At 45.6% G+C, this 25,112-nt stretch overlaps 1 protein-coding gene and 1 non-coding gene across 11 annotated transcripts in view; both read left to right on the top strand.

The window, feature by feature from the left end:
- Positions 1-294: 294 nt before the first annotated feature.
- Positions 295-25,112, top strand: part of ARIH2 (ariadne RBR E3 ubiquitin protein ligase 2) — a 52,102-nt gene continuing 27,284 nt past the window's right edge. For 2 of the 10 annotated variants that reach the window (XM_036333620.1, XM_036333621.1), the window contains exons 1-3: positions 880-1,045; positions 6,100-6,161; positions 7,661-8,004. In XM_036333620.1, coding sequence (XP_036189513.1) covers positions 7,756-8,004 — 249 coding nt within the window. In that variant the 5' untranslated portion in view covers positions 880-1,045; positions 6,100-6,161; positions 7,661-7,755. Of the gene's footprint in view, positions 416-457; positions 636-878; positions 1,046-1,809; positions 1,833-4,954; positions 4,977-5,330; positions 5,353-6,099; positions 6,162-7,660; positions 8,005-22,004; positions 22,051-25,112 lie in introns of those variants that run through there. The other 8 variants (XM_036333615.1, XM_036333616.1, XM_036333614.1 and 5 more) reach the window with 8 other exon arrangements.
- Positions 11,029-11,160, top strand: LOC118668746. Its single transcript, XR_004971746.1, has one exon. It is a non-coding gene; the product is annotated as a small nucleolar RNA SNORA42/SNORA80 family (small nucleolar RNA).

The following is a 25,112-nucleotide window of genomic DNA, read 5'->3' as shown; positions in this document are numbered from 1 at the left end:
AATACACTGGATTATAGTAGACTTTTATGCTGCTAACATACAAGTGAGGGGTCCCTCAGAAAATCCTACAATAAACACACTCGTTACCATTAATTACTCCAATTGGAGTTTTCTAGCACGTATTTGCACCTGACTTAGGTACCTGTTTTGAGTTCACCTGAAAGTTGAAACTCATGTAGAAGAAACATACATGAGCACATGCAAGCAGCATCAACTAGATTAGAGAGCCCATTGCACGTCGATCTCTCCGGACATGCACGACTCGTGTCTGGGCCACCTAAGGGCTTGCACAGCCCGGGGCACGCCCTGCGTCTCCGGCTTCGCACGGGCGCTCCCACGCGTGCAGCGGCAGCGGCAGCGGCGCGGGCGAGCCTCCGCGGTTCTAGCCACGCCGGCCGACGGCAGGTCCTGGAAGGTACAAGTCATGACTGGCGCGTCCTGTGTTGTTGGCGGGAGGCAGTTATCGTTCAGTTTCGTGTGGCGAATCGGGGCGCCCGCCGCCGGCCTCCAAGCGGAGCATCAGGCGGCCCGGCGCGCCGACCCGAAGGCCCCGCGGGAAGGAACAGCCCTTCATCCCCAGACTCCACGGACGTCGAGAGGTCACCCGCACCCAACACCCGCGTCCGAACCGCGAGGTGGGGCGCCCGCAGCGCAGCGCTGGCTGAACCCCCGGGGGCGGCGGGCGGCGGAGACCAGGCTCCAGGGCCGAGCCCTCTCCCCGGCGCCCCCCGCCCCCTCGGAGCCGGAGCGTCCAGGTCGGACTCCGGGACCTGGCGGCGGGTGACCGCCACGCCTCGGCCGGAGGGTAACACGACCCGGCGCCTGCCGCGACCCCGGCGACCGCGGGGCGACCCCGGGCCGGAAGTGACGCCAAGCGCCGAGCACTTCCGGGTCGCGGCGACCGCTCCGCCGGAGGAAGCAGCGCGGGCCTAGACCGGGTCGGCCCGCCGCCTCCGCCGCCGCCGCGCCTGGCTCGGAGCCCTCTGGCCTGGCTCGACCCGGTCCGGCCCGCCCGGGCTCAGCGGCCGCGGGGCCGCGGCTCCCGGTGAGTGTGGGCCGCGCGGCGCGGCCTTGTTTACCCGGCCGCCGGGAGGGTGGGCTCTCCGCGCGCCTCCTCGCCCGCCCGGGGCTCCGCCTTCGCCGCCCGCGAGGCCCAGGGCCCCCGGCAGCCGGTCCAGGGTCTCAGCTCCCGCGGCCGTCGCGGGGGGCGGCTGGAGAGGAGGCCGAGGAGGGCGGCGGGCGCCGGGCGGCCCTGTCTCTCCTCCTCGAGGCGCCTCGGCTCCGGAGAGGTCGGGGCCCGCGCCTCTGGGCGCCCGGCGCCTGGGCCTCCCCAACGGGCGCCGGGAAACGCGCCGCCTCCGGGCCCCGCACTGGAGTCCTTGCTGGGAGCTCCGGCCGGGCCGCCCGCGCGGTTGGTAACGTCCGCCCCGCCGGGAGGGGTCCCCAGCGCGCGGGCCGTGTCCTCGCGGCTCTCTCGGCGCCTCGGGAGGGACGTGGGCCCAGGAGCCGCCCCGCCGGTCGCCGCTGTGCGCGAGGGCCGGGCGCCTTCCCGAGGGCCGGGGCCGCTCTGCCCGGGAGCTGTCGGCCGGTGGACGTGCTGTCCCCCTGCCGCTGGGGCGGCCAGCCCCCAGCCACGGTGGCCACCGGGAGTTTGACTTGTGGCCGGGGCGACCGGAAAACCAAGTTCCTAATCTTCTTTAATTTTTTTAAGTTAAAATGTAAAAACCCCGCGCGGCCAGCAGCTGCCGTATGTGACTAGGAGACATAGCCGGGGTTTTGAGACTAAGTTGTCGGTTCCCATTTCGGTGCCGAATCCTCGGCGATGCGAGTTGGTAAGTGGGCCTGGGGCTAATGTGTCTGGAATAAACCCCGCCGGACTCCCCAGCTAGCCTCTCCCGTGGGCTTGGAGCCGGAAGGTCTGCAGTCCGGATCCCTTAGCCCCGGGGAAAATGATGTTTCACTCCTTTTCTGTCTGGGATGGGGGAGTAGTTAACATCTGAGGAAATGGAAGGTGTCATCAATTCTGTGCCCGAGGCAGTGACACACTGGCCCTTTGAGGGTTGTCAGCACTCTTTCAAGTAGAATAGGGACATTTAAGTTTGGAAAGATTACAATTGGGCGGGGGGGGGGGGGGGGGGGGGGTTAGTTTGTTGGAGCGTCATCCCAGGTGTGGCAGGGTCTCTGAGATCCTCGGTCGGGGTGTGCACGGGACACAACCGGAGCCTGCGCAACCCTCCCTAAGCCCAAATCCCGGGGAGGAATTCCAGAGGAAGCGAAAAGCGTGCTTTTTGTTGTGACTCTGGAGGTAACTAAGAGTGACGGGGCCTGACCAGCGTGGCTCAGCCGCTGAGCATCGACCTATGAGCCAGGAGGCCAGGAGGTCACGGTTGAATTCCCGGTCAGGGCACAGGCGCGGGTTGCGGGCGCGATCCCCAGTGTGGGGCGTGCAGGAGGCAGCCGATCCGCGATTCTCTGTCAGCATTGGTGTTTCTCTCTCTCTCTCCCTCTCCCTCCACTCTGAAATCAGTAAAAATATATTTTTTAAAAAAGAGTGATGGGAGTTATGAGTCATGATAGGCCATGAATCTGGTGGAAGTAGGACCCTGGCGCTCTGGCTGCCAGCTGTGTGGTCCTGGGCAAGTAACTTAACCTTTTTGAACTCTAGCTTCCTCATTGGTAAGAAGGAGATGAAGGGCACTTTGTAGGGTTGTGAAGATTTACTGAGGGGGACTCTTCCCCCCTCCCCATGTGGGAGCCTGTACTTGTTCTTCAATAAATTTCCATCTTTGCTATACCAAAAAAAAAAAAAAATTTACTGAGTATACATCTGACTTGTAATTGGCTCTCGTTACATGAGAGTTATTCTTGGTAGTGATATTTTGTAGATAGGAGCAATATTCATAGGTTGTTTGCCCGGTAAGCAGAATCTTACGTAAAAATACAAGTAAAAGAAAAAAGTGTTGCTTTTTAAAGTCAATCGTTCCCCTACTATTTTGAAAATAATCATCCACAATTGTTTGCACTTTGGTTTTCACTTAATTTATATTTGCCTGTCTATGTTTGAAAGTTGTAAGCTCTGGTTTTTCAAGAAATCCTAAAGGATAAAGAAATAGACATCCTATATAATAAAAGGCTAATATGCAAATCAACCAAACAGTGGAATGACCTGTCGCTATGAGGCACACTGACCACCAGGGGGCAGACGCTAACACAGGAGCTGCCCCTTGATGGTCTGCGCTCAGCCAAAAGCTGGGCTCATGGCTGGCGAGTGTAGCGGTGGTGGCGGGAGCCTCTCCCACCTCTGGCAGCTCTAAGGATGTCTGACTGATGGCTTGCTTAGGCCCGTTCCCCACAGAGCGAGCGGGCCTAAGCCATCAGTCAGACATCCCCCGAGGGCTCCTGGATGGTGAGAGGTGCAGGCCAGGCTCAGGGACCCCCCCTGAGTGCACGAATTTCGTGCACTGAGCCTCTGGTAAAATAATTGAGTAACCAAGTAGTACTTAGTCTTGGATAGTGGGATCTGTATCTCTGTGAAAGTTGAGTGGCCCTTGAGCATGTCAGAAGAGAGGGGGAATAGGTGTTAGTACTGCCCAGCCTCATCCTGTAGGAGACATTTTTTACTTTAATTTTTAATTTGTTGATTTTAGAAAGAGAGCAGTATCAATTTGTCGTATGCACTCCTTGGTTGCTTCTTGTATGTGCCCTGACCAGGGATTGAACCAGCAACCTTGGTGTACTGGGATAGTGTGCTAACCAAAAGGGCCTGACATTTTTTATTTGAAAATAATTTTTTTCATGAGTAATGTGAGATCTGAAATATTGGCAGTATTCTGTGTTAGATTGCCACCGTGTAGGTGACTTTATAGTAAAAGTCCAGTTTTAATTCAGTCGCAGTTTACTTTATCAGCACTTAGAATTGAACAGTAGGAGTAAGGTGGTTGTCTTTCAAGCTGAGGGAGGGAATTGGGTATACATTTCCATCACCAGTACCACAGTTCAGATCACTGTCATCTGTTTTACTTTGAATGCTCAGTTTTTTTAAGGCTGTATAACTTTCAATATAATGATGACTAGTGGATTTCTGTGGGGCATATAAGAAAATATAGTTGATCCTTGAACATTGACCCTCTGTGCAGTCAAAAATCTATGCATAACTTTTTATTATTATTGATTTTTAGAGAGAGAGAGAGATTTATTTGTTGTTCTACTTAGTTATGCATTGATTGATTGCTTTTTGTACGTACCCTAAACAGGGGCTGAACCTGCAGCCTTGGTGTATCAGGACAGTGCTCTAAACAACTGAGCCACCCACCCAACCCGAGCTACGCATAACCTTTACTCCCCAAATGCTTACCTGGTAGCCTACTGCTGACCAGTAACACACACCAGTTAATACATTGTGTATGTTACATTCATTATCTATAGTAATAAAAGCGTAATGTGCTGTTAGACCGAATGTCCTTCCAGACGAAGCCAGGGCTGCAAGGGAAGCCCGGATCCGGGTGCCTGCCAGGGGCCAGAGGGAAGCTGGTGCCAGCAGCCGGGAGAAGGAAGGCCTACTCTTGCATGAATTTTGTGCATCGGGCTTCTAGTATACTATACTAGTGGTTCGGTGCATGGACTCGTGCACATTGAAAGAAAATTGATGAGAAGAAATATTTTAATATCATTATTTGCCCTTTCTCTACAATAGAAGTGTTAACCAAATTCACTATTGACAATGACAGATCAAAACACACGCATGCAGTTGGCACCAGCGATAGCTTTATATGTATCGTGCATGCATGAGTCAACGTTTTATGTGTGTGTGTGTGTGTGTGTGTGTGTGTGTGTGTGTATCTGCTTTCTGATTTAGGTAAACTTTTTCCAGCACAGTGAAGCACCCCAACTTCTCTTTCAGGTAATTGTCAGCAACACAGCAGTAAATATCAACACAAAGCAGATTATTATTGTAGATCACACAGGGAGAACAAAGGGTAAATATTTAACTGCAGCCGTGTTTGACTATATTCTGTGCAGTGAGAAAACCTGAAGTCATTTTCAAGGTCCGCCATTTCTTCTTTTCAGTCGGGTCAAGTTTCTAAGCTTTCTAAATCTCCATTTTCAGCTAATGAAAAGAAAATAGGTTTCTACTGTGTCTCCTATCTACCTACTCCTGAACTTCTGTGAGGATCATATGAGATGAGGCACAGGAAAACGCTTCACAGACATTTGGTTAAAGTGTAAAGTGTTTGCACCTGGCTATGAAGCAAGTGGTGTTCCTGGGCTGAAGAAACTCCAAGGAGGCTAGTCGCTAGGGAGAGGAAGCCGGGCGTTGCTACGTGACGTCATTACCCGGAGCCCACAGCGAAGGTGTCCGTGCTGGGCTGGGGTGTGGGCTGCATTTTGTGCTATGAGGTCTCGGCAGCGTTGGCTGCGGTTTGGTGGGCTGTCGCTCCAGGTGGTGGCGGGGCCTGTGACCCACTTGGGGGAAGCCGAGTGTTGCTTTGTTGGCACCAAGTCCGCGGTGCCGTTTCTTTGTTAAATGGCCAGTGTGGGTCATGGCAGCTCCTGCGTTGAACATCTGCCCCCTTGTGGTCAGTGCACATTATAGCAACCGGTCAGTTGGACACTTAGCATATTAGCTTTTTATATATATATATATATATATAGGTTACTATAATAAAGTTAACTACAGAAAAGAAAATTGTAAGGAAGAGAAAATATATTTACAGTATTTATTGAAAAACTCCACATATAAGTGGGCCTGTGCAGTTCAGACTCATATTCAAGGGCCAGTTGTAATTTCATAGTTACTCTGGTCCCTTGCTGCTTATCCTTTTAAATGTCTTTACTTTTTGTTTTTTATTTTTAAAATGTTTTTATTGATTTCAGAGAGGAAGGGAGAGAGATAAAAACATCAGTGATGAGAGAGAATCATTGATCGGCCGCCTCCTGCATGCCCTCTACTGGAATCAAACCTGGAACCCTTCAGTTCAATGCTCTATGCACTGAGCCAAATCAGCCAGGGCTAAATATCTTTGCTTTTTAAAAATAAATTTGTAAAAGTAGGGTACCAGTTTAAAAATATATAAATAGAATTCTCTGTTTTTATTTTAGATGGAAATTATATGACAGAATATTTGGGTAACATCTTCCTGAAAGATCTTCAAGGACTACAGGTATTTTTAATTTAGAAATTAACTCTTCTTCTAAAGGAAAAATACCATAGTTAGGTTCAGTTGTTAATTGGTGGTTCTGCCTTATAAACCAATTTGTTAAAAGTGAAATTGCAAGTATTATATTTATTGTCCTGTTATTGTGATTTTTTAAAATTGGGCATTTATAGTTAATATCAAACTTAGATTCACTAGCTTTTTAAATTTATTTTATCATCAAAACATGGCTCTACAGTCCTTTAGACTGGTGACATATTTAGTATATATGTATTCTAAATATTTGTTTTAATTATGTTTGTTTTTTTAAGAGAAATTATCTATTCCAAATAGCCTTTGCATTTGTATTTAATCAAGATTTGGTTGTGTAAATTATTTACATACTATTCAATTCAAATGCTCTTGCATTTTAACGTTCTGTTAATTTCTAATTTAAGTCATTATTTGATACTGTTCTTTGCAAATGATCACTTGAAATAGTACTTGTGCAGAGAAGTTAATGGGTATTTGCCAAAATCTTTGAGTTGAAGTTAGTACTTGTGATTATTTTGCTTTCTCAACTAGTGTTCCCCGTTCATTTTTATGTAATTGAGTAACATTCTGATCTGTGAGGTTTTTTCAGTAGCTGTTTTCACTTGAACTCTTTACCCTAAATGGATTCTGGTTTTCCCTAGCCTTGATCCTGCTAAGACAGAAGAATATCTGTAGTTTTCCTTCTCTGTTAGGCCAGTTTCTTTGCCTCTAAGCAGTGCTTTTAAAGGATCAGTAAAACACTTTAAGACTGAGTCAGCCCTGGCCTGTGTGGTTCAGTTGGTTGGGAATTGGCCAGTGTACTGAAAGGTTGCCAGTTCGATTCTGGTCAGGGCACATGCCCGGGTGTCGGGCTTGATCCCTGGTAGGGGGCGGGAAGGAGGAAAAAAGACTGAATCAGTTAACTTTGCTGACTAGAGGAGCGTGTTGATGAGCTGTGTGGCTTTTATTTTTTCTTTTCTAACTATGCACCTGCTTTCCAGATATCTGAGAGCAATGTCTATGAAATAGTCATATACTTTCCCTAGATATTATACTTGGAACTGTGTCCCTATTTACGTACTGTCTCTGTCGCCACTAAGTGGGCATGGCCAGCAATGAGATGGTAAACTTTGGTAGTTCAGCCTTTAGGTTGCTTCCCCTGTGGGCAGCTGTGGGATGTGTGTCTCAAAGGCTCTGGCAGGAAGGACAGATCCATGGGAATGGGACCCCCTGACAGAGCAGACAGCCTTACTCTCCCATGCCAGGCCCGTCAAGTGAAGCTGCCATCGTCAGCCCCTTCTGCGCTCCAGGGAAGGGGTCCCTTTGGCACGCTTGGGCAGGGAGAGGATGTTGAGATGACCTGTTGAGACCAGAGCTGGGAATAGGTTGGACTGGGGGAGGGTCAGGGTTATGCCATTGTGACTCTTGAATGACTTCTGTTACAGCTTCTCACAGTGAAAGTAAGTAACACATTTTTTCCTTTTCTTCCTTAGAAGACAAAAACACTAATGCATTTGAGAAAGTGGTAAAGTTGGGGGGGAGGGGAAGAACCCTGCTTTCCTGGTTTGCAACTTGCCTGGATGCTAAGATGTCGGTGGACATGAATAGCCAGGGGTCTGACAGTAATGAAGAGGACTATGACCCAAATTGTGAAGAAGAGGAAGAGGACGAGGACCCTGGGGACATCGAGGACTATTACGTGGGCGTAGCCAGCGATGTGGAGCAGCAGGGGGCCGATGCCTTTGATCCTGAGGAGTACCAGTTCACCTGCTTGACCTACAAGGAGTCCGAGGGTGCTCTCAATGAGCACATGACCAGCTTAGCCTCTGTCCTGAAGGTGAGCAGTGTTGTCAATTCCAAGTGTAATCCTGCCCCCCCCTCCCAATTAAATCTAAACATGAGCTATTGTTAACTAATTTTTCCTTCAGACCGATTGAATGGCCCTGTAGCTTGAAGTCAAATTTGAGTACGTGTTGCATCATTTGGACACATTTGATGCGTTTACTTTGTTTTCTGGTATATACATATCTAAGACCCTCAGATTCTCAGACTGCTAGAATTACAAAGGAGGGGTGGGATGGATTCAAGAAAGTTAGACCAGAAATATGTAGAAGCAGAATTGCACAGATTAACCCTTGTTTAAGAAAGTGAGTCTATGAAACTTTATTGGGTAAAATCTGATAAGCATCAGAATCACCATCTTCTACACAGCCATGTGTGAGTGACTGATAAATGTGTGTCCTAAATAATCAGTGCCTCTGGGCTGATGATCTCATTTGTTTCATGTACTGGTGACTAATCTAATGTTGGAAGAAATCGTGCAGCCTTAACCTTAAGAATAAAGTGAGTTCTCATAGTTTGTATTTCACTGGTTTGAGGGGGTTGTTAATATGGAAATTTTAAGGAATTAACAAAGTTGGTTATTCCAGCAAGAATCTTATTTTTAACACCTAACTAGCATACTTTTCTTTTTCTTTAAACTTTTATTGATTTTAGAGAGGAAGGAAGGAAGGAAGGGAGACAGAGAAACATCGATCGGTTGCCTCCCATACATGCCCGTACTCGCCCCGTATGCTCCCTGACTGGATGGAGCCCAAAACCTCGGTATATGCCCTGACTGGGAATGAACACGCAACCAACTGAGCCACCCGGCCAGGGTGCATACTTTTCACTGCCTTGCCCCTCAGCCAGTGGTTGCCCTCACTGTGTACATTTTGTCGTACAAAATGTATTTCGTTGTCTGCTTGAAATTGAAGTCAAAGGTAGATTGGCTTATTTCAACCAAATGTTACACTTGTACGTGGTATGCTCACCTGGAACACTGCACTATGCATATTTTTACGGTCCTTTAGACAATTTCCCAGCTTGTTTCTTTCCCCTATAATGTTGCCCATTATGTGAAAATGGGGACATTTTTCTTATTTTACTGTTTTCACTGACCTTCCTTCGGGAACTATTAGATGGATTTTGTTGTCTGCTTGAAATTGAAGTCAAAGGTAGATTGGCTTATTTCAACCAAATAATCTTCTGTTAGTATTGGTAAACGGAAATAACGAAGGTGTGCTGTGTATGATTTCTGTAATAGTTTCCCAGTTTAGGGATTTTTTTTTCCCCCCGGTGGTCAGCAAAGGCTAATAATACCTTGGATATTATTAGATACTCAAGGGTTTATTAGCAACTAGCTGGAAGCTGAATGCTAGACTTTTTGTGTGACTCATTCCTAAAAGTGATTGCAGACTTTCTCTTTGCTCAGCGGAGAACTCTGGAGAATGGAGCCCAGTGGAAGCCCCGGGTTGGGATTTCTGCACCGGAGCTCTAGCAGAGCTGCTGGGACTCTGCTTCCAGAGGGCCTTGCCCAGGGGAAAGGAGGCTTCGGGTCTCTTTCTTCCTCACCCTGCACACCTCCCTGTCTGCTCAGCCAGCTTCTTTTGCTTTAATCACATGGTCAGGTTATGCACAGTGTTGGTATTTAAAATTAGCAAAGGAGTTGTCAGGTGTGTGACTGGGTTCATCAGAATCTCTCCTCTGTGCCTAGGAGTCTGTTTGTGAGCCCTCTGTGCTGACTTCCCTAACCTACTAGAGGCAGCAGGGGCCCAGGCACCTCTCTCCATCTGTGTGTGTGTGTCGACGGGGGGGGGGGGGGGGTAAAATCTATGTAACATCAAGTTTATCACTTACACCCTCCCTCACCAGGCTGCCGTATGGCCTCTGAGAGCCTTTGCTCCCTAGAAGGCTCTCCTGACCTCCCAGGACCCTCAGGGCTCCTGCAGAGGCCAGCTGTGCTCTGAGCAAGGCTTGCGGAGAACCCCTGGAAAACAGTGGGTGTGCGCTCTTGGTCTGTGCCCAGACGGTGCAGCCATTGCATTAGACCATGTACTGCAGTCTTCTGAGTGCTTTGTGTTGTATTACCTTTTACACATATTTTTGCGTGGTCTCTTCAACTAGATTGTCACTTCCTGGAGGGCAGGGACCACTTTGTACATTATCGCCCCCATCATTCCTGTCAGTATTTCATCCATAGTAGGTATTAAATCATTTCTTGGATACTTGTGGGTTTTGTCAACTGTTGAGGACAGTATCCGATGCTATTGGTGAGTTAGATTCCCTAGACCCTGCTGTACATCCTTGTCTAATGTCATGAAAAGGCATATTCTGGCCCTCAAGGTCATGAAAAGAAGGAAAAAGAACTTAGAATAGAGATGAAAGGATAAAAAGAGATGGAAGAAAGTTAAAACACAAGGAAAGAGTTCAAGAGAAAATGGGGCAGCCCTAGCTGGTTTGGCTCAGTGGATAGACCATTCTCCTGCGGACTGAAGGGTCACAGGTTCGATTCTGGTCAAGGGCACATGCCCAGGTTGCGCCTCGGTCCTCAGTAGGGGGCGTGCAGGAGGCAGCCAGTCAGTGATTTCCCTTTCATCATTGATGTTTCTACCTCTCTCTCCTCCCTTCTTCTCTGAAATCAATAAAAAATATATGTATATTTAAAAATTAAAAGTAAAGCTCCTCTCTCATCATTGATGTTTCTATCTTTCCCTCTCCCTTCCTCTCTGAAATCAATTTATATATATGTACATATGTGTATATATAAACAATACACACACGCACACACACACACACATTTAAAAAGAGAAAACGGGGCAAAAAGGAAAATGTCCATGGAAATTTAGATGATGCTGGAATATAGGTCCCCCCCAGACTTCACTGAGGAGCATGTTCAGACTCCTTTCTCTCTGGGGCTGGGCCACAAGGGACCTGGCTCTTTTGGTGACTTGGCTGCACATAACGGGACTCAGTGATGTTCTAAGTGGTTTGGGAATTTGACCCAAGAGGCCGCAGAAATCGCATGTTGAATGAGGAAGGCGCGTGGGCTTGGATTTATGGCAGGCCCATCCCCCTGGGTCTCTCATCGTGCCCCGTGCCAGAGCAAACTGGCCTGGAACCATTGCCCAGCCTCTGCCAGTAGGTTGCAGGCACTGAAATGGGTTACACAGTGGAAAAAAGAAAGAAGGAAGGAATCACACGTAATCTTCCTCTTTCAGGCTGGCTAAAAACTAGCATTTTTATTTTTATGATTAATATTTTTTGAGACAGAAGGGAACACTTTAAGTGTTGAGTTGACAGAATGGTGTTCACAGGTGTTTTGGCTACTGGTTCCCTGTTGCATGTCTGTCTGTGAGTGGAGATCAGTAGTCACCCCGTCACTGCTGATTTCCCCCATTGGTCATGGCACTGTTTGTACCACTGTGTGACATACTGAGGTCTTTTATATGATTCAGGTGCTGTTGGGGCAAGTAGGGAATGTCACATGTATGACGTTTAAAATCATAGTGTTGGGAAGAGCTGCCTATGAACAATAGCTATCTGAGTTTGAGGAGTGGCTTGAATTTTTCACTGTTGTTCAGGTCTGTCTGACTTCTTTTTGTGTGTTCTGGCAGTTGCCTATGCATGAGCCATAGTCTAATAGAAAGTTAAGCCTTTTGGGATTTGATGTCTCTTAAGTAGAAAAACCCCAACTGTCTGAGACACTGAGCTTTTGGTTTAGTGAGGACCTCTGGGGTGAGGGGAGGACATCCTGTGTGGTTCCGGGACTAGTCCGTGAGTCACATCATTAATGGAGAAAGGAAAGTGCCCAGAAAAGCAGATCAAGGACTGAGGCTCGACAATTGATGTTTTTAACACAAAGTACCTTCTTTTTAGCCTTTCTCTTTAAGTGGCACCAAGTTTTTTGTATATCTGACAATGACTTCAATTTTATTTATTAAATCAACTTTTTTTTTTTTTTTTAAATATATTTTATTGATTTTCCACAGAGAGGAAGGGAGAGAGATAGAGAGTTAGAAACATCGATGAGAGAGAAACATCGACCAGCTGCCTCCTGCACATCCCCTACTGGGGACGTGCCCGCAACCCAGGTACATGCCCCTGACCGGAATCGAACCTGGGACCCTTCAGTCCGCAGGCCGACGCTCTATCCACTGAGCCAAACCGGTTTCGGCTAAATCAACTTTTTAATATCCTGATTTAGCAGAATTTTAATACTTTCATTTATATAGTGATTAATTAACTAAGTAATGGTGTTTTTTTGGTTACTACTTATGGGAAAGTATCTTTAAGCTGAGCATAGTAACACTGTTTATGTGGTGAGCAGCCATCTGATTTCTATTTTTATGACTTGATGTCAGGTTTCTTTGCATGCCTGTATCTTAGAATCTAAATGAAATTCCTGTTTCCAAATTGTTGGTTGTTAGTGGGTGTGTTTATATACTCACGATGCTGTAGTCTGGAAGTCTGGTGTGTTGTACTGATATATAAGCTTATTTTTAAAAGGGAGATGAGACATGTCCAGAGTGACATTGGGAATTGCCTAAGTACACCTGGTGCTAGAGTTGTCCCTATCTTGCCAGCTGACAAAGGTTATTGTCATCATTGACTTTGTGTGCTCACTGTGTACTTGGCACCACATGCAACATGCTCACCGCCTTCCAGAAAGGAAGCCCTTCATCGGCGTCAAGGCCAGCTTTCCTCGTCTCTCTATTGTGCTTTTACACCACCTTAGGGACCACGTCAACCGCATGTAATCAAGGGGTGATTCTAATCCACACTTGTGTTCTAGTCCTGGACTTATTTATATTTAAATGTTCTTTGTTGATGTTACTGCAATATTAAAGAATATCATTCATAATTCCATTAACCTAAAATAAGTTTTCTTCCTTGTTTATTATCCTTCAGGTATTGTCCATATTCATACATAATATTACTCTGCTGCAGTTCATTCATTCAACCAACATTATTGGCTACCAACTATGTGCCAGGCACTGGAAAAATAGCTGTGAACAAAATAGATAAAAATCCCTATACTTGTCCACATTGCATTCTAGTAATCATTACGTACATGTATTTTCATGTATATTTCAATATTTCCGCATTTTTACTTCATTGTCATGGATTGCTTCAAATGGCTGTATAGTACACCATCTTATTCCTGAACCATCATTTTCCCAGGTCCCCCCGTTGGGCACGTAGGTGCATATGTATGTGTTGCAGCTGTGGGGGAATGGCTAATCGCTATGAGCGTGTTCATCGAATGTGGCCTTTGTCTTTGGGACTTGGCCAGAGCCTTGGCTAGTCCCTTTTCTGCCACTCACTATAACATGCCCTTGGGCAAGTTCCTCAACCTCGTTAAACTTTAGTTTTCTCATCTATAGAATAATGATGATGATATCTTCGTCGCAGCATTAGAGGAGATCATGCATGTCAAGGATCGAGCACATGCATGTTGAGGTAAATGGTTCTGGTGGAGGCAGGGCAAGAGCAGAACAGTGGGAATGCTGACTTCACATGTTCGCTGTTTCCTTAAGACTCTTTCTCAGGATTGGTGCTTTGAGTCATGGAGAAGCAGCTGGTGCCTCTGAGTGCATGCAGTCGTGGGGTCATACACTTTGGATTCTTTTGCTTTCATCCGGAGCCTCTGGTGCCCTTCTCCTTGGACCCACGAATAAGGGAAGTAAAAATTATGCAAAATGAATTTTGAAGTGGGACCAGGAAGGAGATGCAGGGATGTATAGCCAGTCTGTTGTTCCTGCATTTCTGGTTGACTATAGTGGTGTGTGTTTACTTTGTCTTTGCCCCTATTGCTCTAGGAAAAATTTAAAAGATTGGATTTTTCTGCCCAGAAGAGGGAGGATTTGAGAAAGGCACAGAGTGAGACAGCAAGAAGCTTCTTACCTTGCTCCTCTGAGACGTGTCTGCCCTGGGTCTTCATTACTTAGCCTGACACGCATTTTCAGGCTTTGTAGCTGATGTTGTGTTCCCTTGTCTTTGAACTGTCACAAACCTTTATAAACACGGAATGTTTTTACTCTGAGAATCACAAGTTACCAACCATAAAGAGAAAAGTACAGGCAGGATGAGTGAGAGGTTTGTTTGAATGTTTTAACAGGAGAACAAAGCTGTTCTTTTTAAATATATTTTATTGATCTTTCACAGAGAGGAAGGGAGAGGGACAGAGAGCTAGAAACATCGATGAGAGGGAAACATTGATCAGCTGCCTCCTGCACATCTCCCACTGGGGATGTGCCCGCAACCCAGGTACATGCCCCTGACCGGAATTGAACCTGGGACCTTTCAGTCCGCAGGCCGACGCTCTATCCACTGAGCCAAACCGGTCTCGGCAAGCTGTTCTTATAATACTGAACAAAGAGTTGTATCTGGAAAAATTGCTCTCTTTGACTTGCATGCTGTTCCTTTTCTGGCCAATACTTGCTCTCCCCACTTTTGTTTATCCCTTATTTTAGGCTTTTACCAGTCTCTTTAATGTGGTCACAGCCATTTTCCAGAGTCTCTATTTAGCTTTGCATCCTTTTACAAAAAATAACTCCAATACTATTAAACTTTGCTTCTGGGATTCTCTATCCTAATTGGTGATACCACCATTCACCATGCCGGAAACTGAAGATTTACCCTTGACTGCTTCTCCCATGAAGCCCTCTCTGATCCCAGGCAGAATCCGCCACTCTTGTCTCTGTACCACTGTGTGCATGTTTCTTGGTATGTACTTGCACTGACTGCAAATTAATTGTTTGTAAACCAGGGCTTTAACTCTTTGAGATAGAGGTCTACATTTTCTTTGTGGCATAATAGCAGAAATGTCTGATTATATTTTGTTCTTAGTAAGTGTTGTTTATTGTTGATCTGCTTGTGAAAACCCAGTCAGTAAATGCAAAAGCTGAGAATTCACCCCAGAGCTCGATTTCTGTCTGCTCCCATTTGTAAATAGAGGACATGCTTGTTAAAGGGCTTCATGACGGGAGCTGACCCCTCAGGAGAGCTAGGGTGCACCTAGTGGATGTGTGGTGCCCCGCTCCGGGCGCATGTCAGAATTGTTTTGGCGATTCTGATACTTCATGCAGATGTAATGACAGACTCTTCAGAGGTGAGGCCAGGGGGTTACATTATATTCACGGACGTACAGGAAATGTGTGGAGTGACTCAGTATCAAAGTGAGGAGGGAGGAGGGCGTCCTTGCTTTGGCTGCGGAAAGGATGTGTCCAGCATTCAGAGGCGCTGGCTCGTCACCCAGTGGCAGTGGGTATCTGCTGCCGAGCTCCTGTCAGGTGGGAGCGGTTTCCTGTAGCATTTTTTATGTCTAAATGTACTCCCATCTTCCATTGATCAAGGTAACAGTGGGTTCTATGTCCATGTTGATAATGAATAGCACTAAAAATGACTGGTAGTATATGCAATCATAAATGCAATGTGAATGTTTTCCAAGTTGTGAATTTTATGACACTGTAGTAGAGCAGGTCAGCTCTTTTCTGCTAGCTTATTAACATTGGCTTCTGATTCAGAATGATTGGCTACCCTCACATACCTTTGTTCTCCCTCCGTTTGTTTTTATTTTCCTGGTATTCAAATGTCTGTAGCAGTTTTATTAATGTAAGAGCCAAAAACTGGAAACAACTCAAATATCCACAAACATGAATGGACAAATAGTGGTATGCCCGTAGAACGCCATACTTCTCATTGGTGTAAAAGGAATGGACTTGCACAAGCATCACTGGTAGATCTCCAAATAACTACGCTGCATGCGGGAATTCAGAAGGAGCAAAGAGTAAACACTGATTTCAATTATCTGAAATTCTAGAAAATGCCAGCTAATCCATTGGAAGGAAAGTAAATCAGTGGTTACCTGGAGAGTTGGGGAAGGCAGGGAAAGAGAGAAAGATTATTAAAGAGCATGAGGTAGCCCTAGCCGGTTTGGCTCAGTGGATAGAGCGTCAGCTTGTGGACTGAAGGATCCCAGGTTTGGTTCTGGTCAAGGGCACAGGCCTGGGTTGCAGCCTTGATCCCCAGTAGGGGGTTTGTAGGAAGCAGGCAATCAATGATTCTCTCTCCCCATTGATGTTTCTCTCTCTCTATCCCTCTCCCTTCCTCTCTAAAGTCAATAAAAATATATTTTTTTAAATATGAACTTGGTTAAGGATATAAAATACAAATTCTTTAAAAAAGAGCATGAGGTAAATATGGTGTGCTCCTCCATTTTTCAGTATTAGGGAAAGGAAAGGAAAGGCACGTGCATGTTATTAACTCATAACGACAAAGAGAGCAGATGTGGGGGCGGCATTGCACATGGGAGCCAGCTTGTCCGACAGACCTTTGGAGAGGCTGTGGGCTCTGATATGACTGACAAAGGCCAGAAGAGATAGTGTGCTGCAAGTGGGGGTTCATTAACGTCTGCATGTAGGACAGCCAGCTCAGCCCCCACTTTGTGGGCAAAACAAAACAATCTCCTTATTTTTGCAAAATAAAATCACCAGGGAGAAATAGGGCCCTTGAGTGGGTGAGATTTGGCTGACCTCATTGGTCATTTTGAGGGTTCTTGAGTAACAGCAGTCCCCCCCCGATGGGTCACCCTAAAGAAAAGCCGTTTCACAGACTGTCCGTGTGCTAGTGTAGAGTTAGGCCTCGTATTCCTGACACACACAGCCTCCCCTGCCTTTTAAAATTGTAAGATTCACTTAAAATTAACCATTTTAAAGTACAGGCAGTCCTTGGGTTATGTCGCCATCTCCCATTTATTTATAAAAAAAAAGTTCCGTCATTTGGACTTATGTCCATATGTGCTTTATGTTTTTTATTATTTATTTACCACAAGTAAAGGTCGGGAATTGTTACCTTTCTTTTAAATTTTTTGTACTGTTTTCCTTCATTACTGCTGTGTGTGTGCTCCATGTGAGTGACGGTGGTGCTTATGTTGGTGGGTTCCAACTTATGGTGAAAATCGCGTTACGTCGCCGTAGGAACGGATCTCCGACGTCACCTGAGGACCTACTGTATACAATTCAGTGACATTTAGTACATTCACATCATCTTGATCTAGTTCTAATATCCCAAAAGGAAGCCTGGCACCCATTAAGCACATACTCTCCACTCCCCCCAGCCCTTGGCAACCACTACTCTGCTTTCTGTTCCTGTGGATTTACTTACTTGATGTATGTCATATAGATCATGCAACATATGGCCTTTTATGTCTGGTTGCTTTAACGTAGCATTATGTTTTTGAGGTTTATCCAAGTTGTAGTATGTATCAGTATTTCATTCTCTTTTTGGTGACCCTTAGTTTTCTTTTAGTGTTTTTTTTTTTAATGTGAATGGCTAACCAAGAATCACTAGACATTGAGGAAAATTGCAAAATGAAAGAGAAACAGAAAAATTGACCTTAACTGAAACAGACCATTAGATAATTTTGCTTGTTTTTAAAAGCATACTATTTAGTATTCTTCCAAAATATTCAAGAAGATGTGGCATCTATAAAACAATAACATGCCATCAGGAAAAAACAATCAAAATAAAATGAGCTTGTGAAGATGAATTATGGGCTTGCCAAGTTAAAAAAGATTCTGTAGATAGATCAGAAGATAAATCAAGAAAATCTCTCAAAATAACAGGCAAATAATGTGTGGAAAAAAGAGACATAGAGGATCAATCTAGAGATCCAGCATCTACTAGAATTTCTGGGAAGTGGGAACAAGGAATTACAAGGAGGAAAATATTAAAAACTGTAAGAAGAAAATTTCCAGGCGCTAAAGAAAAGAGCAGTCTTTATATTGAAAGGGTCTATCCATTGCCCAAAAGAATAAAGACCTGCTGCTAGAATTGTCACTGTGATGTTTCAGAAAAACAAGGATGGACAGAAACCCCTGAAAGTTTCCATAAAGATGTGCGGTCTGCTAAAAGAAATGGAACTAGATGTCTCCGCAGCAGCAGCGACAACCAAGACAGCACAGCCGCGTCTTCAGAGCACTGAGCAAACTGGTTTCGTACCTAGAATTCTGTCATTGCAAAGTAAACGCATTTTCAGACATCAAGGACTTTCGATATTTATTTCCCTTTTAACTTTGCTGATGTATTTACTTGCAGATGAAAATTTAAAAAGAGGAAAATAAAGATTCAAGAAGTGGTTGAACTAATCTAGTAGTCGACTGAAAAGTCTCACGATGCCACCTGTACCACAGGCGTGCGGAGTAGCCCACATTTGAACAGAATTTTGGTGGGATCCAAGAAAAACTTCTTCAGGAATAGGAGTAGGGTAGGTTCCAGGCAGTAAGCGGAACGAAGCAGCTGGAAGATGGTTGGGATACGGTGAAGAAACCATAGAATTCTTTTCTAGGGATGAGGGAATTAGAATTCCCACGCAAAGCAGAGAAACTGCACAAAAAATCATGAGCCAGATGTAAAGCAAACACTATGTGCCACAGTATGAATAGTTCTCGGTGACTAAAGACAATGTATGAACATTCTCCTTTGAGTGGCCCACGGCTAGTAACATTGGAAGCACAAAGAAAAAAATCTGCAATTCTGGTCTTGTAAACAATGTCTTAAAGTTAGAAAAGTAATCAATAGAGGAACTGAAAATAGTGATTTAAACATTAAAAAGTTGGGCTTGGAAGGGGGAGGCAGGGAGTGGTAGAAGTAAACTACACCTGGTAGGGAACCATGCACACGCTCAGCCATGTTGGTGACAACCAGGAGGACCTAGACCAGTGATGGCGAACCTGTGACACGCATGTCAGAGTTGACACGCGAACTCATTTTTTTGGTTGATTTTTCTTTGTTAAATGGCATTTAAATATATAAAATAAATATCACAAATATAAATCTTGGTTTTACTATGGTTGCAAATATCAAAAAATTTCTATATGTGACACGGCACCAGAGTGAAGTTAGGGTTTTTCAAAATGCTGACACGCCGAGCTCAAAAGGTTCGCCATCACTGACCTAGACAAAGGCTGGTAGGGATTTCTCCTGGATGGGAGCCTGGGAGGGGGGGTCAGGGGCGGGGGTGGGGGGATGGGGGATGGCAGGTGCTCTTTTAATCAAAGTACTTTTTATGAGCCATGTGGGTTTCTTTGTTCGTTAGTAGTTGGGATAGGTTAAGAGTTAGTTTATTCCCAATAAACAAGTGTTTCCCCGAGTGCCTTCTCTTGTTTTGAATTTTAGATAGATGCTAGACAATAAACATCAGCCTGGGAGATAGTTTCTTCTCTGCCATAGAATAACTGAGGCATCTCTTTGCCTTTAGTCTCTGCCCCTTCTTGTTTAAAATGGTGACAGAGGAGGCACAAATAACTGAAACCCTTGTTACTTCTTTTTCACACTCTCCTTGTGTGTCCGCTGAAAGCACCATGTTGATGACCTTGCTCTGTTGAGAAATTTCAAGTGGCTCCTCCAGCCCGAACTCCTTCCTAACCCAGGTTTCATTTCTGCCTCCTCAAACCTGTCAGCATTTCTGGCCCTCCTGCCGCCCCCACGGATCTCTTGGCCGCCACCCTTTTTACGTATAAACCTTCCTCAGAAGAGCTGTGATGGCCTCTTCTGCGTCCCCTGCGGCCTGCAAGACCTTGGTGTCCGCCTGGGCTGCGGAGGAGCATTTGGATGTGCCGTGACTTGAGAGGCACCCACAGGACACAGGCCGAGGGTGGGGTCAGCATCTAGGCCCCGGTGCTTGCACAGGCATTGTTCCGGGCTTGGGTGTAGCAGAGAAGGAAAGTGTTCTTTTGTTTTGTTTTTGTTGATTTTTAGAAGAAGGGGGCGGGGTGGGTGGGGGCGGACATCGACCTGAAAGTGAAATGTCGACCGGCTGCCTCTGGCGTGTGCTCCGGCTGGATTGAACCTGCCACCTTTTTATTTTATTTTGTATTTTATTGATTTCATAGAGGCAGGGAGAGGGAGAGAGCGATAGAAACATCAGTGATGAGAAGAGTCATTAATTGGCTGCCTCTCACACGCCCCCCACTGGGGTCGAGCCTGCAACTCAAGCACGCGTCCCTTACCAGAACCGAACATGGGACTCTTCAGTCCGCCTGCCGATGCCTATCCACTGAGCCACACCAGCTCGGGCAGAACTCGCCTCCGCTTTTTGATGTAAGGAATGACACTCCAACAGGGTAGCCAGACTGGCCAGTGCAGGAAATTGTGAGCCGGGAGGTCACACTGTGTGCTCGGTCCCCAGTAGGGGGTGTTCAGAAGGCAGCAGATCAGATTCTCTCTCATCATTGATGTTTCTGTCTCTCCTCCCTTTCCCTCTGAAATAAATGGAAATATATATTTTTAATACCCTACCCTCAAGGAGCTTCCATTCTGATGGACATTTACATAAACAGAAAGGGTATAAAAATAGCATCTGCTTTGAGCATAGAGAAGGACAGCAGTCACTAGGTCTGTCTTTGAAACACACTGCTGGAGTCTGTGGCTTTGTCAGTGAGGTGTGCTAGCCCCTCCTTTGTCCTCTGGAAAAGGGGGCCTGGATGGTACTGCCTAGATGGCACTTGGTACTCCTGCCCCTTTGCCTCTCTTCACAGTAGCAGTAGCCAGAAGAGACAGCATTGTTTGATACCATTCTTGTCAGGATGGGCTTGTGGCTGTAGGAGCATGGTAGGAAACTTGGCTTTTAGTCCTATGTGCAGTTTATTGCATATCAACCCTTGTCTGCCTTTATTTAGGCCAGTGATGGCGAACCTTTTGAGCTCGGTGTGTCAGCATTTTGAAAAACCCTAACTTAACTCTGGTGCCATGTCACATATAGAAATTTTTGATATTTGCAACCACAGTAAAACAAAGACATATTTTTGATATTTATTTTATATATTTAAATGCCATTTAATAAAGAAAAATCAACCAAAAAAATGAGTTCGCGTGTCACCTCTGACACGCGTGTCCTAGGTTCACCATCACTGATTTAGGCTGTGGTTACTGGGCATGACCTGAGTTTGCAGAAATGATGGTCATCTTGCTTATATGGCACCCTCCCCATCCCCCGGAAACTTTTTAGAATTCTAGAAGGGCTGTTACCAGCATTTTGTACTAAATACTTTCCAGAGGATTTTCATTGAAATGTGCCCTAAAAGATACACTGGCTGGGATTGACTTCACAATAGTCTAGAGGGCAGGGGGTAGGTGAGGCACAGTCACAGTGGGCTTGGCCATGAGTTGTGTTGGAGCTAGGTAATGAGCACATGGACTTCATTTCACTCTTCACTGTTGCAGTTGCTTGGAATTTTTCATAATTAAAAAAAAGTACCTTCATCGTCAAAGAATGATGACTTTCATATTTTTTGCTTTATTATATTTTGCATAAAAAACTTTGTTATATGAGGTCTTTAGTTTTTTTAATGATCAGAGACCATATTATGTTTATTAATAGATTTTTTTAAGAGCACATATAACATGTAGGTGCCTCAATTACATGTCAGCCCTCCCTCCATGGAGACCCTTAAAGAAAAAGTGAAAGGAAGCAAGTTTATGATCATGGGCCAAAGAGATGACCTTTTAGAGGCTGAGAGTATGTAGGCGTGAAGTATGGGAGAGGCAAAGGCCTACCAGTTAAGTTAGACTTTAGGGGAAGCCTTGCCTAAGGTCAGAGGCCTGCTGGAACCCACTACCACCATTTTTGCCGATTTTGCCCCATTCTTGGGTGGTGTTCACTTACTCCTTTGTCTCTGCTTTAACCTTGTTTCTTCCTCTTATCCCTTTAGTACCGTCTTGCCTCACCCCTGATCCCCTAAGACCTGACTCCTTCCATCTTGACCTCATTAGGCTAGTTTTTCTATATCATGTCCCTTTCTACCCCAGTCCCAGAAGCTAGCCCATAGTTCACTCCTTTCCTTCATCTCTGCTGTGTAGTGAATGACTACGAGTGTTAACAAATGTCATTGGACCACAAAGTGGCTTAACACAGGCTGAGACATGGAGCCCATTCCTGTAGCCTTAAAAGATTTCAGGCAGTTGGCGAGTAAGAATTCTAAATAAAAATTGAAACTACCACCTGTATTTTTTCAGGCCGTTGATGCTCACTGCCATCAGCTGCATCCTCCCTATGGCACTGGTAAGTGTGGGAAGGGCTGTGACAGTGTTGGTGGGCTGCTGGATTCTTTTTGCTGGGGGAGACACCTATTTGCAAGCTGTGTTGTTAACTTGTTCCGGACGGCTGGACAGAGTGAACCAGCAATAGGAGGCTGGAAAGAGGAGGAAGCAACTGACGTACTCCTGGGTTTCCTTGGGGAATGCCAGAAGCACAGGCTGTTCAGTAGGTGCTGTGATCCTTGCCGCAGTTGCCTTTTCTATGCATTATTTTGAATAATAAACATATACTATCCAAGTGCTCTGGGATGTCAAGCAGCAACAGTTAAATTTCCTGAAGTTCTTAAAACATTTTTCTTCAAAGATAGATTGGCTGTGCAGTAGACAGGGACCAGAATGCCATGTGTACTTATCGTTTCCTCCAGTAGAAGCATTTATCTCCCCCTGGTACTTTAAGTTCTTTTTGGTCAGGGGATCAAGAAATGTTTGTTCCAATGATTAATATGAAATTCTGATAGAGACTTGACTTTTTTGGGGGGTGGAGGATTGTTGGAAACTAGAGAAGAAATTTGTGGCTCCTTGACTAACATACTTCAGGAGGACTTGGGGACTTGTGATTTGAAAAATTATTTTACCACAGTGCTTTCTGCTTAGGGACCTCACAGAGAGAACACACACAGTGAAGTTGAAACCTAGAGTGGGGGCAGCAGGTCACAGAATTGCTGAAGCATGAGCTGGTCACCTGATTGCTTCTGGTGTTGCCCTATACAAGCTCTTAAAACCCTTCAGCTGTTTCCTGCTAATGAGCGGCTCAGAGGCCACACAGATTCAGAAGATTTATCTTACCAGGGTGTTTTCCATTCCAAGCCAACAGTTAGACGTTTAGACTGTTTCTCTAATCACTGAAGGAAGCACTTAGATCATAGAAGAAAATGCCTCCAGAATAGCTAAAGAAATGCTGTGGACTTGGGCTCTGTTAACCATGTCAGGAATTGCTTGCTGGTAACAGCAGCACACGCATTCATAAACACTTAGCATCATTGGTCCATACCCCGGATTTCCCCTAATTAGGAAAGAGAAGTGTGTGGCACATTTACTGCGTTCTTTTTGTTTGTTTACTTATTGATTTTAGAGAGAAGAAGGAGAGGGAGAGAAAGAAACATGGATTTGTTGTTGGGCTTATTTATGCATTCATTGGTTAATTCTTGTATGTGCTCAGACCAGAGATTGAACCCGCAACCTTGGTGTATCGGGACAGCGCTCTAACCAACTGAGCTGCTTGCCCAGGGCTACTACATTCTTTATTTTAAACAAACAGGAGAACTTGACTCCCCAGCATCGGCCTCCTCCTCAGGTGTCTATGCACAGCTGGGAGCTACTGAACATGCCTGAGGGACTGTGTCAGGGAAATGCCTTTTAAGTGTCTGTCCTGAACACAGAACATGGAGGATGACTTCAGATGTTACCTGACCAGCAGCAAAGTCCTTTCTGACATGCGTGTACCTAAGTGCTGCTTTCGGAAAGACAGATCTGGCAATGTCTGAGAGTGTTGAGGTTATAAACGCAATGGCAAAGCAAAACCAGATCGAAAAAACAAAACAAAACAAACAAAAAAAAATAGCAACCCTCCCCAGATGAGCAAAAGAAAAAACAAACAGCTTGGATTGGTAAGGCAGAGCAGGGTTAGGGTAAATGACAACAGGTGATGCCCTAGTCCAGTGGTTCTCAACCTTCTGGCCCTTTAAATAGAGTTCCTCATGTTGTGACCCAACCATAAAATTATTTTCGTTGCTACTTCATCACTGTTATGAATTGTAATGTAAATATCTGACATGCAGGATGGTCTTAGGCGACCCCTGTGAAAGGGTCGTTCGACTGCCAAAGGGGTCGCGACCCACAGGTTGAGAACCGCTGCCGTGGTCTTTCAAGCTTCCCCAGAGGCTTCTGGCCCTTGTGGGTCAGGCTCTAGGACAGTGATGGCGAACCTATGACACGCGTGTCGGAGGTGACACGCGAACTCATTTTTTTGGTTGATTTTTCTTTGTTAAATGGCATTTAAATATATAAAATAAATATCAAAAATATAAGTCTTTGTTTTACTATGGTTGCAAATATCAAAAAATTTCTATATGTGACACGGCACCAGAGTGAAGTTAGGGTTTTTCAAAATGCTGACACGCCGAGCTCAAAAGGTTCGCCGTCACTGCTCTAGCGCCCAGGGGAAGTGGGGAAGGGCCTGGGAGGTTCGCTGCCGTTGGCTCTTTTCTGACCCATCTCTGACTCCGACAGCCTTCTCTGGACCACCCAGACCTGAGGGCACCCTCCGTCTTTGGTGAACTTCATACACAGCTCACCCTTCCTGTCCCACCTTTTTCAGCTCAGGCAAAGCGAGAGAGGAGTTTTATCTTCGGGGCTCATAATTACACTGACCAAAGCTTCCGGGAGTGTGATTGCTTTTAGAGGCGGGCCTGAGAGCGGTGCCCTGTTTAACAGCAACATCTCAGGAGCTGACAGGCTGCGAGCAGAGCATCCAGGGGACTGCTGTGAAGGCTTGGTCTGGAGGTCAAGAGAGCGAGAGCGCGCGTTGTGAAGTCATCAGCATTTCAGGGCTTTGTGGCAGTTTTATCCATTTATTCTGAAAGTCATGCCAGAGAATCAGTTAACCTTTGGTCAAAACTATGTTAAAACTCTGAATGGGCCAAAACCGGTTTGGCTCAGTGGATAGAGCGTCAGCCTGCGAACTGAAGGGTCCCAGGTTCGATTCCGGTCAAGGGCATGTACCTGGGTTACGGGCATATCCCCAATAGGAGATGTGCAGGAGGCAGCTGATCGATGTTTCTCTCTCATCGATGTTTCTAACTCTCTGTCTCTCTCCCTTCCTCTCTGTAAAAAATCAATAAAATATATTTAAAAAAAACCAAAAAACTCTGAATGGGAATTTGTCATTTTGAGAAGTAAGCTATTGAATGCAGTAGTATAAGGGCCAACCCTTTGTTTACTGTGATGTTTGTTTATGCAAGTGATTTCCATTAAATTCAGTTTAGCAAACTTTCTCCTTCTTCTATTATGAAAAATTGAAAACACACA

Source organism: Myotis myotis, unplaced genomic scaffold (genome assembly GCF_014108235.1).
Source record: "Myotis myotis isolate mMyoMyo1 unplaced genomic scaffold, mMyoMyo1.p scaffold_m19_p_13, whole genome shotgun sequence".
Classification (NCBI taxonomy): domain Eukaryota; kingdom Metazoa; phylum Chordata; class Mammalia; order Chiroptera; family Vespertilionidae; genus Myotis; species Myotis myotis.
The sequence above is the reverse complement of the archived record's forward strand: the minus strand, read 5'-3'. Positions and strand labels throughout refer to the sequence as shown.